Below are 13,828 nucleotides of genomic sequence, written 5' to 3'. Positions count from 1 at the left end.
TGTATAAAAATAAAATTTATTAGATTTAACAGAAGATTTTATACTCACAACTAAATCTGAATTTGTGGTTAATGGTTTATTTAAGTTAATTAAAGTTAGTTGTACTATTCAAGTAGTAGTAATTAATTTGTACTTACACTAAACAACTTTATCTCTTATTAAGTATGTTACTTTGTTTTTTTTTTGAGGCAATGAGTTTGCATATTTTTTTTAAGTAAGGACAACTTATTAGATTTTACAGTGCACTGCTCTTCTTTTCTCAGGCAGGACTGCCTGTTTATACTGTTAGTGTGTTTGATGTAAACTGCAGTGGGTTCAGTTGGGTTCATTCTGTTTTCCCTCTACATCCATTTCACAAAGCTGTTGTGGCCTCTCAAAACGTCTGTCTCATCTGAATAATAATCTCCTAAGTTTAATAAAACAAAAGTTTCACTGTGTCCTTGGAGAAGAGTGGACAGCAACGGAGTATTTTCCTGGTCATAATTGATCATTCTCTTCTTCTTAAACAAGAAGCACCCTCACAGAATACTTAGGCAAACACTAGAGTCTGTAGCTGTAGTTCTTCTAACAGCCTGTATGCTGATTATTTGTCAGAATAGCTGTAAAACAGTGCAAGATGTAATAGGACATCCAGTTACTTTAGGTGCACTGCACATGGTGTTCCATGTTTTTGGGAGCATTCTAATTTGTTTCTTTTTCTGGCATGCTTAGCAGTAAAGTGGTACACCCATCAGAATGCAGCCTATGTGTAGCTTCTCCAATCTGCAAGCAAGTTCCATCTTATCAGTTGCTTCTTATTTCCCAGAGAGTATCAGTATTCAGACAGTATCAGTGTAGTATCAGTATCTATAGTACAAAGCTGTCTCTCTCATTAACTCTGTGTACTGACACTTCTGAGCTGCTTGGTAGTTGACCATATTGAAGGGTATGGTCAGTGTATGGTTGTACTACGGTTGCCGAGAGAGCTCAACCCACTGAGTTGACACTTGCAAATAGACTTACAACACCAGCAAAAACAAAAACGCGCTGCAAACACAAAAACGTGCCTCAAACTCACACAACGAAATGTTTTCAGAGGACCCTAAAAAGCAATGGACCTTATTTGCCCAAAACTATGGACTGCTCACCGCTAGCACGATGGGAACTGTTGCAGAGCTTTGGCTAGAGTTCGCTACGGCAGGATAACATTTATTACATGTCTAAAAATACGTTAGTTAATCAAAATAATGAAAGTAAATTTAGATCTTTAGTTGAGCAGAGTAGTTTATTTGGATCAGTTGATGATACTTTTATTAAGTGGTTCTTAATAAACTTTGTTACATTCGATGGTAGCTATTTATAGTTCATACTATATACATTTACTTATATATGTATAACAGCTCCTATTGAAGACACTACAGCAAATAGAGCACATATCCAGGATTTTGACTCTAAATCTGCAGGTGAATTAAACTGCTGTCAGCTATGTTGAGACTTTATTATTTTGCATATGAATGAAGGGTGCATTTATATTATTTACAAGATGATTTTCTCTTTCAGGTCATACCCAGCTGTGATATCTCCTCCATGTCTGCCACACTGTATGTACCAGTATCTGCTTCAACAATAGATGGCTGGTATTCTTTCATTCATTCATCTTCTGTAAGCGCTTGTTCCTGTGAAGCGTCGTGGGGGGCTGGAGCCTATCCCAGCTGTCATCGGGTGAGAGGCAGGGTACACCCAGGGTACAGGCTAACACAGAGAGACAGACAACCATTCACACTCACACCTACAGCCAATTTAGAATCACCAATGAACCTAACCAGCATGTCTTTGGACGGTGGGAGGAAGCTGGAGTACCCGGAGAGAACCCACGCAGACACAGGGAGAACATGCAAACTCCCAGTCGGCCCATGGATTCGAACCCAGAACCTTCTTGCTGTGAGGAACCAGTGCTAACCACCACTCCACTGTGCCGCCCTCGGCTGGTATTATGTTATCTTAATCCAAGTAATTATATTTGGTGACAGAATAGTATTGCCTTTATATTTTTCATTACTGTAAGTATTTATACTTTTATTTTCCTCCATAGTTACCATGTGGATCACTGGTGACATGTTTGTCCAGCGTGGTGCCTACAGAGCTACAGAGACCTTCAGAAACCTCAAACACTGTAGTCATTAACTCAGGTGAGGATCAGGTAGGGTCCTCTGGAAACATTGTGTGAGTTTGCAGTGCGTTTTGTTTTTGCACATGCTTTCTCAACTTGCAGTGTGTTGAGCTCTCTCGGCCACTGTATAACACTCATCTTCGCCGTCCTAAAGTGAATGAGAATTCTTCAGATCAAATACATACGTTTGAGCTGCAGCCTTCTGGAAAAGGCTATAGTTCCGTGAAAACAGTTTTTAATCCAAAGCCATTACACCACAGAACACTGCGCTGAAAGCCCACCCTTCACGCGCGATGAAATAGAAACATGTGCAAAAAAATATTTATTTTTCACCTTATGCATACTGTAAATGCAACTATTAATTAAACTATTATTTACCTATTTAGTTTTGATACACTTACCAAGGCCTTTTTTTGGCAGTGCGCTTGAACTTCATTGAATGTACTAAAACCTGCAGTGACATTAAACAATCTTATCTTGTCATACTTTAGCAGTAAATGTTGTTTTTTAAAAAACAGTTTGTCCTTTGTTGTTTTCTTAAGACTGCACTGAAGGTAGGTTTGGATGTGAATTTATTTGAAATACCTGTCTCAGGTACACGTGCAAGCCGTATTTCCTTTGAGGAAGCACCTCAGGTTGAAAATATGTGTTTTGGGTAAATTCATCTGAACAATGTTTATATTTTTATATCAATTTATTAATTTATTTTAATATTGTTGCAGATCGTCTTCATTTGTTCTGTTGGTCTGGAACCCAAAGCAGAGAATCGTAGTTCAGCATTAACATGGCAGGCTTTAGGACCCCGCATGGGCACATGTGGCAGGAGGACACCAGGAGGACGGAGTCCCCGTGGCTGGTAGGTGTGTTAGCTTGTGCACATTTAGCGTTAGCTTCACTGCTGAAGTTGACATTTTAAACTGTGTTTCAGAGTCTTTCAACTTCTGTCCTGTATGTTTCACTAACCCGTAGTTAGCGACATCCTTTTATGACCTCGACACTGTTGGGAAAGTTAGCCGGTTAGCATAAACGGCTAGCTGTTAGCACACTCAGGTCAGCACTTAACTGACAGCAGCAGGGTACAAAAATCCTAGAGATGCAAACTGATAGTGTAAAGGTGGAATGAAAGCATGCTGCTCTGTTTCTGTCATTGGCTGCAATTAGAGGAAAGGCTGTTCTGTCTGTCTGTGTGTGGGAAGTTTGTTGCTGCAGGTGCACGGCTGAAAGTATTGATTCTTAGTTCCTGATACAACGTCACAAATGTATTCATTTATTTATTTATCTATTTCTCCATGTGCCTTGATTTGTCCAATTGAACACAATTCAGAGATATTCCGATAATTCATGTGTACGAATGGCGAAATTTACATCCTGACAGAAGGGAGGCAGAAACAGCTTAAAGCATTAGGACACAGTGAAACTTTTGTTTTATTAAATGTAGGAGATTATTAAATGGCTAAATCAGGTGAAATGATTATTCACTTATTAAAATAGCCGCTGGAACATGTTCTGTCGGTCTGATCATTACAAATCACTGAACTGTGGCCGCTGGAACTCATTCATTGACACCAGCAGTTAGTAGTGGAAAGTACTGCACTGTACGTACCAATTTTGAGATTGTACTATATGTACTATATTTCAGTTTCTTGCCACTTTACACTACATTTGTATAAAATGTTACAAAAATATGTATATAGACATCAAACAGTTGTTTAATAAAAAGTAGTGTTTAGTTTTATATTTTTAACACTTTATAAAATTAAACCTATGCTTTCCAGGATTTGGTTTGTGTCATTGCTCCATCATGGACTGTATGATGAAAGTTATCTCCACATTTAATGTTTTATTTTATTTGCAGCTCCCAGTATTAGTATACACATGGAAAGACCTTAAAGATTTGGTACTCGATCTGAATTGAAATTATTCCACAAATAACCAACACTTTTCTTTCAAAAACAACAACACACACACAAAAAAAACGGTATTATTTATAGTTCAGGTCACTGTGCATTTAGGCATCCACTAGTGACATTTGATACCACCGATTTCCTTTTCGATCCGATACTGAGTAAAATTCAGGCTAGTATCGGCGATACCGATCCGATACCGATACTTTGTGCAAATACGACTACTAATATATCTGGTAAATCTAAAAAAAAGTAGGGGTGTGTATTGGCAAGAATCTGGCGATACGATACGTATCACGATACAGTGGCAACGATACGATATATTGTGATATATTGCGATACTGTATGAACAACGATATATTGAGTTTCTTTTAAAGATTTAATTGTGAGAAAACTGTCATAGCATAGTAAACACACAATGCTGTTACATGCTTGTGTTTCACAAGAGAAGAAATACAGGATTTGCAGGATTTTTTGGATAAACAAATGAAAAAAATAAGTTAACAATTTCTTGACTCTGGTAAAAGGTTATCCCTTAACTGTAATAAGCAATAATAATAAGAAAAAATATGTAAACAATGTTACATGAAGGCTGTAGATATTTTAAGATATCTGCTTAGAGGTTCACAACCAATGAGGAGTTAACTTCTTGAATAGTTCGTTGACCAGGATCCACTCGTTTCACGTTAGCCTGTAATGCTACATTGTCATGGTGTCTCGCCACATGTGATCGCAAATTTGTAGTATTGCCCGAGTACTTGACTCTGGCGTTGCAGAGTTTACAGACCGAATGGCTCTTGTCGAAGTCGCAACTGCCTTCCTTTGTTTTGAAACCAAAATATGCCCAAACATCCGCTTTAAAAGCTGCTGGAGCCGGCTGTATCCGCTCGTTCTCAGTCATCGCCGGTGAACTGTGCTAAGTTAGCGGTTAGCATGCAATTTGGCACAGACTGGCGCTCTCGCGAGATCTCGCGGGATTTCATTGTTTCTTTGGCGCGGAGGACATAATGACTGCTGCCCATGCTGCCCACCTAGCGGCCGGAGGTTTAATTGCAACACAAAAATGAACAAACGCCGTGAATATTGCATGTTAATTGTTAATAAAAAAATCGATACAGTACTGTTGAATATCGATACGGTATCGTGAAAGAAAATATCGCGATATTTAAGTGTATCGACATTTTCTTACACCCCTAAAAAAAAGTAGTGTACTTCAAATCATAGCACCATAAAGAATACAAGAGTTGAAATAGCTCCACACATGACTCCGTTTAAGCTCTGTCATTGTGACTGAGTGATTGACTGACTGAGCAGCGTGCCGCACTACACACTTACGAAGGCGGAAGTAAAAGTAGTTCCCACCAATCACATATCATTTAGACAGGATCTCAATAGTTTAGTTACTTTCCACTGTGTTCTTGTTCATAATATAGATTACTACAAATGACTGAAGTATCAAAAGTATCGATATTTTGATTTGAGAATCGATTTTTGAGCATAAAGATCTGGTATAGGAGGTATCGATATTTCAGTATCGATCCGCACATCACTAGCGTCCACTTCTGACAGCATTGAATTTGTATTGTATTGTGTTTTGGCTTTGGTTAGGGAGGCAGCTTTTTTTAATTTATTTTTTGAGATTTCATTTTTAAGAGAAGACTGAAAAGATCTTTGTTTAGTTACATTTTGTTTGAACAATTTCTTTGATTTGTCAACACCATCTTCACAAGCCATAGCACTGTTTGCTTCCCTCCTCCCCTAGCAGAGGGTTCTAACACTAGCACATTTCTCTGTAGTTTCCCACACCCCTCCAACATTCTAAGGTGGTGGTGATGATGATTTATTATTGAGTGTGCCCTCATCTGCATGTACCATTTTGCAGAAATGTCAGTAATCCACATTATAATGACAGTGATCCACATTTATTAACTTAAACTTTCACTTAAGTATCTCCAAAGTGATGCTTTGACAGACCAGGTTGGAGGTGTTGCAGCTCTATGCAAACATTTAGATTATTTCAATGGGCAACATTTTTGTTTACATGCAACGTTTGTAGAGACTGCACCGTTAACTGCTGTTTATACATACTCTGCATTACTAATTAAATAATGTCAGAGATTCTTTTTCTTTGTGGTTCTTAGTTCTCCTTTTGGTGGGCATTCACTCTATTTTGCTACATTATAATAATCACAATCCAATTCTGCTTTTGCTCTGCTGCAGTAATAAAAATTAGATTTGTGGTCTGTTGCCGAAAGGCAGTTTGAACAGCAACCTTAATTATATGTCAGATGTTATAGATGTAATCGGCAGAGCTGCTGTTTTCCCTCCTCAGAAACATCAGATTATACACTGCCTGGCCAAAGAAAAGTCACCACCTGGATTTAACTAAGCAAACAGGTACGAGCCTCCTATTGGATAATTACTTCATGGGTGATTATCTTTCAGCTGGCAACAAGTTATTTAACCCCAACTGATGCAATGAGTAGCTTCTCATTTCTTAAACAACCATGTTGAAAGGCACATCCCCTGGTCGTGGAAAAGATGCTAGTCTGTGTGAGAAGGGTCAAATCATTGGCATGTATCAAGCAGAGAAAACATCTAAGGAGATTGCAGAAACTACTAAAATTGGGTTAAGAACTGTCCAACACATTATTAAAAACTGGAAGGGTAGTGGGGAACCAGTGCATCAGGGTAAGAAGAGAGGCAGATGAAGTGATCCACCCATCATGCCTAGTGTCTACTGTACAAGCCTGTGGGGGCAGTGCTATGATCTGGGGTTGCTGCAGTTGCTCAGGTCTAGGTTCAGCAACATTATGTGCCCAAAGACTGAAACAATGCCACAGCGAACGTGTGCTGTAATCAAAGCTAAAGGTGGTGTGTGACCTTTTTGTTTTGGTGGCAGCTTTTTTTTGGGCCAGTATATGTATGTAGTGTATATAACAAAATATTTTAGGAAGCGCTTATTTACTACTCAACAGACATCACTTTTTTTCTTTTCAGGCATTTTTTCTTTTCAGTCATTCATAACAATATTTTTTTTTTGATTCACTGCTTATGTAAGAGCATGACAGCTGAGCAGGATGCAACCCAAAATGCACTGTGTGTTCACAAGCGGCCCAAACCCCCTCCATATGTGGTATGAGTGAATCGGATCTCAAGTTGTGTATTCACAACTGTACTTGAAGCTGATCACTTGTGGATGGATGTTAATGCAAGCTCAGAACAGGGCCAATGACACTGACACGTCAAGTGCAAAACATCAGAGTTCCTTGAGTTGTATCCATCCATTGAAGCAGTGTTCGGATGATAATCCGATGGATTTGACATGCTCACTAAAGTGTCAGATGTAAGATTATTTTTTTAAAAAAAGGCATCAAATTATGACTAGACTGAAGGTTTGTAAGGAGCTCTAAGAAGTAGAAATTAGATGAGTTGAATTTGCAGATTGCTCATGCGGACAAAAAGTGGCCATGGCATCAAAAGATCAATACATCAAGCTTTAATTGCTGATGGAAAAGTAACTTCATTTCAGATACTGAATTTTCTAAATGAAGAACGCAAAGAATGGAGATTTTAAACCACTTCTCAGGAGGTGAAACTATGCCAAACTCTTGGGGCAGAATAAGACATTCCAACTTCGCCATTTCGCTGATTTAAAAACAGTTCTTTTTATTGCTTTTTCCAAATTTGAGATTTCTGTCACTGTCAGAAAGCTAGGAGACAAATAGAAAAGATAACAATACCACAGAGATGGTGGTGGTATATTCAAGTCTGTTGGTGTCTTGCTACTCTGCAGTTTCACACCATTCTTCAGAGAGATTGCATGCCCCCAACTTTGCATCTTTGTGGAAGAGTCGTGGCGTACAAAATGTAGTACTAGTGCAGTCTCTAAAAAGATCGAAAATGCTTGAAGAATTACCTGTAAAGTAAGAAGACCAGGGAGTGCTGACTGTGATGGACTTTTGTCTAAAGTCACCTTACATCAACCCCACCAAATATGTATGGAGCGCTTGAAGACTGAGAAAGATGAACACTGCTGACACCACAAGAACCTCTTTTCAGATCAAGGCGGAATAACATGGCTTATAAGGTTTTTCACAAACGTGTTGTATCTGCTCCAGCTCCAGTGACACCGTCATTAAAGCTTGGAGCTTTGTTAAATTAGTTGCATTATTGTATTGTTTTATTATTTGTGTCAGTGTGTGTTTGATTGTATTGTGCTGTGCTACAGCGTGATATGGGGTAGAACAGCCGTTCTGCTTTGTGGTGTCTGGCTGAAACAAACAAGCCACATTTCTATCAAAAATATCAAACTCCTAGTAACATCTCATTTGTTAGTGTTGTCGATTGTGATTTTGCTGCCGCATCTCTTGACAAGTACATTTTGGCATCTGATATTTGCTTTAACAGTAATCTGAACGAGCCACATTGAGAAAGACAGATAGTGGTGCTTCAGCCAGTTTTTTTTATTTTTTATGTTTTTGTTTCTGTGCTGTCAAGTGGCTTTCACCCTGTATTTGTGTCTCAGAGTAGCTCCCTGAGCTAATGACTGCATCACTGGCAACCCAAACTCCCTATTAGGGCTCCAAGATGAGCAGAAGCAAATATTTTTGTAATGCTCTAAAATCCGTTGCCTAAAAAGTCATGTTCAATGTGCTGCATGAGAGAAAAATCCCATTTGTGTCCCTGGCATGGGCCTGGATCCTCGCAGCTTACAGTCAACACAGACAACCGTCCAGTAATCACCTTAGTTTTGATTGAGTGAGCACCGTGAGGCTCAGCGAATAAATATTCAGTGATAAGGTTAAAGAGATTATCCAGTGAATGACTCATTTCAAATAAGTACCCCATAAAACGTCAGACCAAATGTCATACTCACTGTGGTGACTTTTAGTTTCCCCATTAAGGTAAGGCATAAAGGTGACTCTCAGTTGGTCAGTATGTCCAACACTTTAATCTTAAGCAAAAAATCTGGACAATTACCAAATTCATTAACATAAAATCTGTTGAAGACATTCATGGTCCAACCAAGATTAACTGTGATGTTTTGGGTCACCTATCCAGTAGCTCCACAGTTAGGACAGTCATATTGGGCAGAGTAAAACAACTAGAAAGTCTTGGATTTTCAAACATGTTGTAAATCACTAGCTGGGCACTAACTGAAATATGCATCTTAGTCATTTGATCATTAGTGCCTGTAAATAACCATGGTTTTCTGGTCTTGAAGAATACTACCACCCTATAATTAAAAGTGTTAAATAGTAGTGTGGTGGTTAGCACTGACACCTCACAGCAAGAAGCTCCTGGTTTCAAATCCATGGGCTGACTGGGCCTTTCTGTGTGGAGTTTGCATGTTCTCCCTGTGTCTGCGTGGGTTCTCTCGAGGTACTTCCTCCCACTGTCCAAAGACATGCTGGTTAGGTTTATTGGTGATTCTAAATTGGTTGTAGGTGTGCATGTGAGTGTGAATGGTTGTCTGTCTCTCTGTGTTAGCCCTGGGATAGACTGGAGACCTGTCCAGGGTGTACCCCCCCAACCCTCCAGAGGACAAGTGGTTACAGAAAATGAATGAATCCATGTGTCTACTTCAGTCAAGTTAATTGTGAAGTTGCAACAGTAGTTTTTGTCTGTTGACTATTTAGCATTCTGAATTCATTCATTCATCTCCAGTCTATCACAGGGCTAACACAGAGAGACACCTACGGCCAATTTGGAATCACCACCTAACCAGCATGTCTTTGGATGGTGGGAGGAAGCTGGAGTACCTGGAGAGAACCCACACAGACACAGGGAGAACATGCAAACTCCACACAGAAAGGCCCAGTTGGCCTTCATTTATTTAAATGAAAATTTCTTAGATTCCTTGTGAGGTTTGTGAGAACACAAGATCACAAAACACTCCACCCTGCCAGATTTCAAGCATGGCATGCTGATTTTCAGTTCTAAAAGTGCAAACATTACCTTATAATCATGGCATCAGTGGTCTACCGAGATGATAATTAAATAGCTACTAAAGCTACAATGACTGCTTGGTAGTTGTTAGCTCCACAGGCGGCAGCTTGTTCTGTTTAGCTTGTGATAGACGGAGATAGACGGATGGTTTCTCCAGTCACTTGCCCAGTATTTATTTGAAAGCTGTTTGAATTGCCTACTTTTCAAGATGGTCACATGTAACAAATCATCTTATTTTGTTCTTATTTCAGCAGGCTATCATATTTAATCTGGAAATGCATTCAGATTAAGCCCTTATGGCTCTTAAGGCAAACAGGTAATTTGAGTCTGTACATGACACATTAACCTATATGTATGCAATGTAATATTGCAGTCATACTTATGTTTTCATTAGTGTATAATGTAATGAATATTTGTTGTTATTGTTATCTTAGGGCCTGTTCAGACCTTGCAATCAGATTGCATGTGACCAGCTTTAGGTATGTGTGTTCAGAACTGGCATTAACATAAGTACGTCTTTAAATGCGTCTGCAGATCCGATCTCAGTTTCACATTTACAAATAAACCCGGACATCATCATGGATGCAGTAGAATATTTTAACAGCGGCTGTCTCTAATGGATCTCTACCACTGCTCCAGAACCAAGAAGAGTACAGTTTTATGTGTGTGCATCATGACTTCAGTACACACGTTAAGTTATTATTTATTGATCTTCACCCTGATGTTAGTTAGACCTGCACAAAACCAAGGATTATAACGCCAACCCTGGAAGTTTCCATGCACACCATAATAAAGCTAAATCATTGAGGAAATACGTCTCGTAACCACTTAAGGGCTTCTCATACATCAACAAGACTCATATTAAATACCTTTATTTGCACATTCTTACTTAGATTTATTTATTTTCACTCAGTTAACTGCCACAAGAATATTTTAAAAGACTCTCATTACTAATTAACAGGCATAACTTTTTTTTTCTTTGTAGCCGATCATTTATACTATGTGGTGTGTTTTTTATGAATGAATGAGGCAAAACTCCGCTGACGTATATGATGTCTTTAATGCGACTCAGGATGCATTGCGTTCAAGTCCTGGGTGTGTTCACACCTGTCTTTTACGTGATTGGATCTCCTAGGTCAGATGTTAATGCAAGGTCTGAACAGGCCCATAGTAAGAGCCCTCAGTATCTATATAGGGAGGAAGTCCTTTTCTATAAAGCCTATCATATTGCCCCACCTCTCTGCCCTTGTTTTAATTTACTCACTTCAAGGCTGACACAGTAATGTGACTACTGCTAATGCTGTACACTTTGTAGCTGCAGGTGCGGTTAGGTTGATCTTTACTGTGAAATTGTTTGGATGACCATCATATTTGGGCTAAAAGTTGTTTTTTCTCTTTCACAACAGTCTGCTTGTTTGATTGTTTTACATTAGCCTTTTCCTGTGTTTCCTTTATTTCAACAAAGCCCATTCCGAGTGTGCCGAGTTTGAAGGAGTACTGCACCTCTTCACATCATTAGTGTTTTTCTTGTTTGTTTTGCACATAGATGAGAAAGAAAAAGGGTCCACAGATAGGAAAGCCAGAAAGAGATTGGTCTAATAAAAATAAGATCCATGGGTTGGTTGCATGGTTGCATAGCTGTCACTGCCTTTTAATGGAGGCAGTGACAGCTCCTAAAAAAGTGAAGCCAAAGCATGTGGATCTGGTGGCTGGCTGCAGTATAGGTCATAAGTTCCACCTCCTCGATGTCAGTGGATGGGACTTGGACCAAACTGAAACACTAAAGGACATGTCCATCCATTTTTTTCAAGGATAGTTTCTGTCACTGTAGTAATATAATGCTGATGTACAGTATGTTGAAGTGTGTTTCTATAGTTATTTGACAGTGTACAAACAGGATCTGGCACCATGATTAACAGAAAGAGGATGGTGAGAGTAGGAAAAAGAAAAACATTTCTTTGTAACTGGCAATGGTAGAACACAGCACAGTATTAATAAAAGCAAATGAAACGCCAGTGAGTCTGACGAAAGTATAGGCAGGTCATCATTAACCCGGCTCCATTCTTGGACAGTACTGCACTGACTCTGGCTCCATAAATGTAAGCTATGTGAGTCTGATGGAGCGTTTCCAATTACGGGCAACATGCTTAGTGCTGTCAGCGACACTGACGTCGAGTTGCTGTTGACGTCAAAGTGGGTATGGAACAAGCATTGACTGTAAATACAACAAAGGCAAGTGCGTGTGATTGGTTGACACGTTAGAGGAGTATTAAAAGCTTTTAAAGCCAGTTTAACTTTCATGTTGTACATCTCATCTGACATACAACGACAAGTCCGACGTCAGCTTGTCACGTACAGAATCATTTTCTGTCAGGTTAAAGGGACAAATCTATAGGCTAAAGTTGACTTGTTAAACTGTGTTGAACTGAAAAGAAATGAAATAAGAGCTGCCGATGTTCAAGCTCTGCAGAGAAGAAGCAGCTGAACTGTCTGGAATTCAGCCCAGCTTGTAATTCTGGGTAATCTGCTGGAAAAGTCTCGTTGATCTTAAAAGGTAAAAGCCATTTCATTGCCCATCTTGTACTTATTGAAACAGGTGGAGGTGAACTATGGGCCCTGGTCAAACTGTGACATTTACTGGAGCAATGACCTTCTGTATTCTACTGAATGTGAAGACAGCTTCTCAGTTGTTCTCCACTTTAAAAGGACATTTTCACTGTGAGACAACTTTCTGCATCAGTTAATTTTCAGTGGAAGCTAAAAAGAAGAAAACGTAGAACAATGGAAGCAAGAAAAAAAAAGTCAAGGGAAATGGACCATTTACCATTAAAAATTTCAGACATGCTATATAATAAAGGCTTTTTGTCCAGTAACACAGTGTTACCTGAAAACATAACAAGCATGGGTTCCTCCAAAGTTGCAAAATGGCGCCGCCCATATCCCCGGGAAAATAGTATCAGTTGTGGGTGTGATGTGTTGTCCATATTTATACACAGTCTATGATCTGAACTGCAATTGTACAAAATCGGACACATTTTATTAGCAGCGATATTTTGAACTCTCCCTCTTCTTCACCCCCTCTTCCTCAGCTCTCACTTTCTTAAAGCAAGTCTCCATCAAACTTATTTGTGGGTCAGGACTTTTATACAGGTCCCTGCTTGCTTCTCCTTTAAAGCCCAGAACTGCTGCAGAGGCAGAAGTGGAGCTGGTTTGGGGAAAATCTTCAGCAGGCTGGATGTAATCAGGATCCCCGCTGACTTGCTACACCCTCCCCTGTGGATTTATTGGTCTGGAAAAGCTTTCGGACTCTGACATTAGTCACTGACTGAGATTGAGTCCAACTTGGAGACCCAGAAATTCAATTCTAACAGCTGGGGCAAAGCACATCACAATGTCTTGGCTTGATAATGGCTGATATACTCACCTGAGATCTGCTGTGGGGTTCTGCTGGATGAATTAGATATTTATACCTTCCGTATCTGGCTCATTTGAATAAATTGGGTACGGTTTGTGAAGTCAGATTGTTGAACTCCTGACAGAACTCTGAAAAGCTGCTTTTAGACATAAATATGCCTCTTCATCCTGAACTGACATGGAGTGGCATCATTTGAATGCATTCTGCTATTTCATAGTGCTGATAGAAAAGCAGGAGGTTTTATTTCTGTGGCTGCCACAGTCTAATAATTCTAATAAGCGTTTGTTTATGATAACCTGTCTGGTCTAATGCCAGAACATGTTATAGAGCTGCCTCTGTATATTGGGCACCGGCATGAATATTAATGCTGAGAGAGATGTGCTGCATTCATTTATTTGTCTTTATGTC

The 13,828-nt window shown here is 39.4% G+C and overlaps 1 protein-coding gene across 1 annotated transcript in view; it reads left to right on the top strand.

Annotated features, from left to right (window-relative positions):
- Positions 1-2,955: 2,955 nt before the first annotated feature.
- The window catches only part of immp2l (inner mitochondrial membrane peptidase subunit 2), a gene marked incomplete at its 5' end in the record, with an annotated part of 110,018 nt that continues 99,145 nt past the window's right edge, over positions 2,956-13,828 (top strand). Inside the window, one exon of the mRNA XM_084555546.1 lies at positions 2,956-3,005. Coding sequence (XP_084411672.1) covers positions 2,956-3,005 — 50 coding nt within the window. The remainder of the gene's footprint in view (positions 3,006-13,828) is intronic.

This window comes from Chelon labrosus (assembly GCF_963514085.1).
Source record: "Chelon labrosus genome assembly, chromosome: 11".
Classification (NCBI taxonomy): domain Eukaryota; kingdom Metazoa; phylum Chordata; class Actinopteri; order Mugiliformes; family Mugilidae; genus Chelon; species Chelon labrosus.
This window is presented reverse-complemented; position numbering and strand designations above follow the sequence as displayed.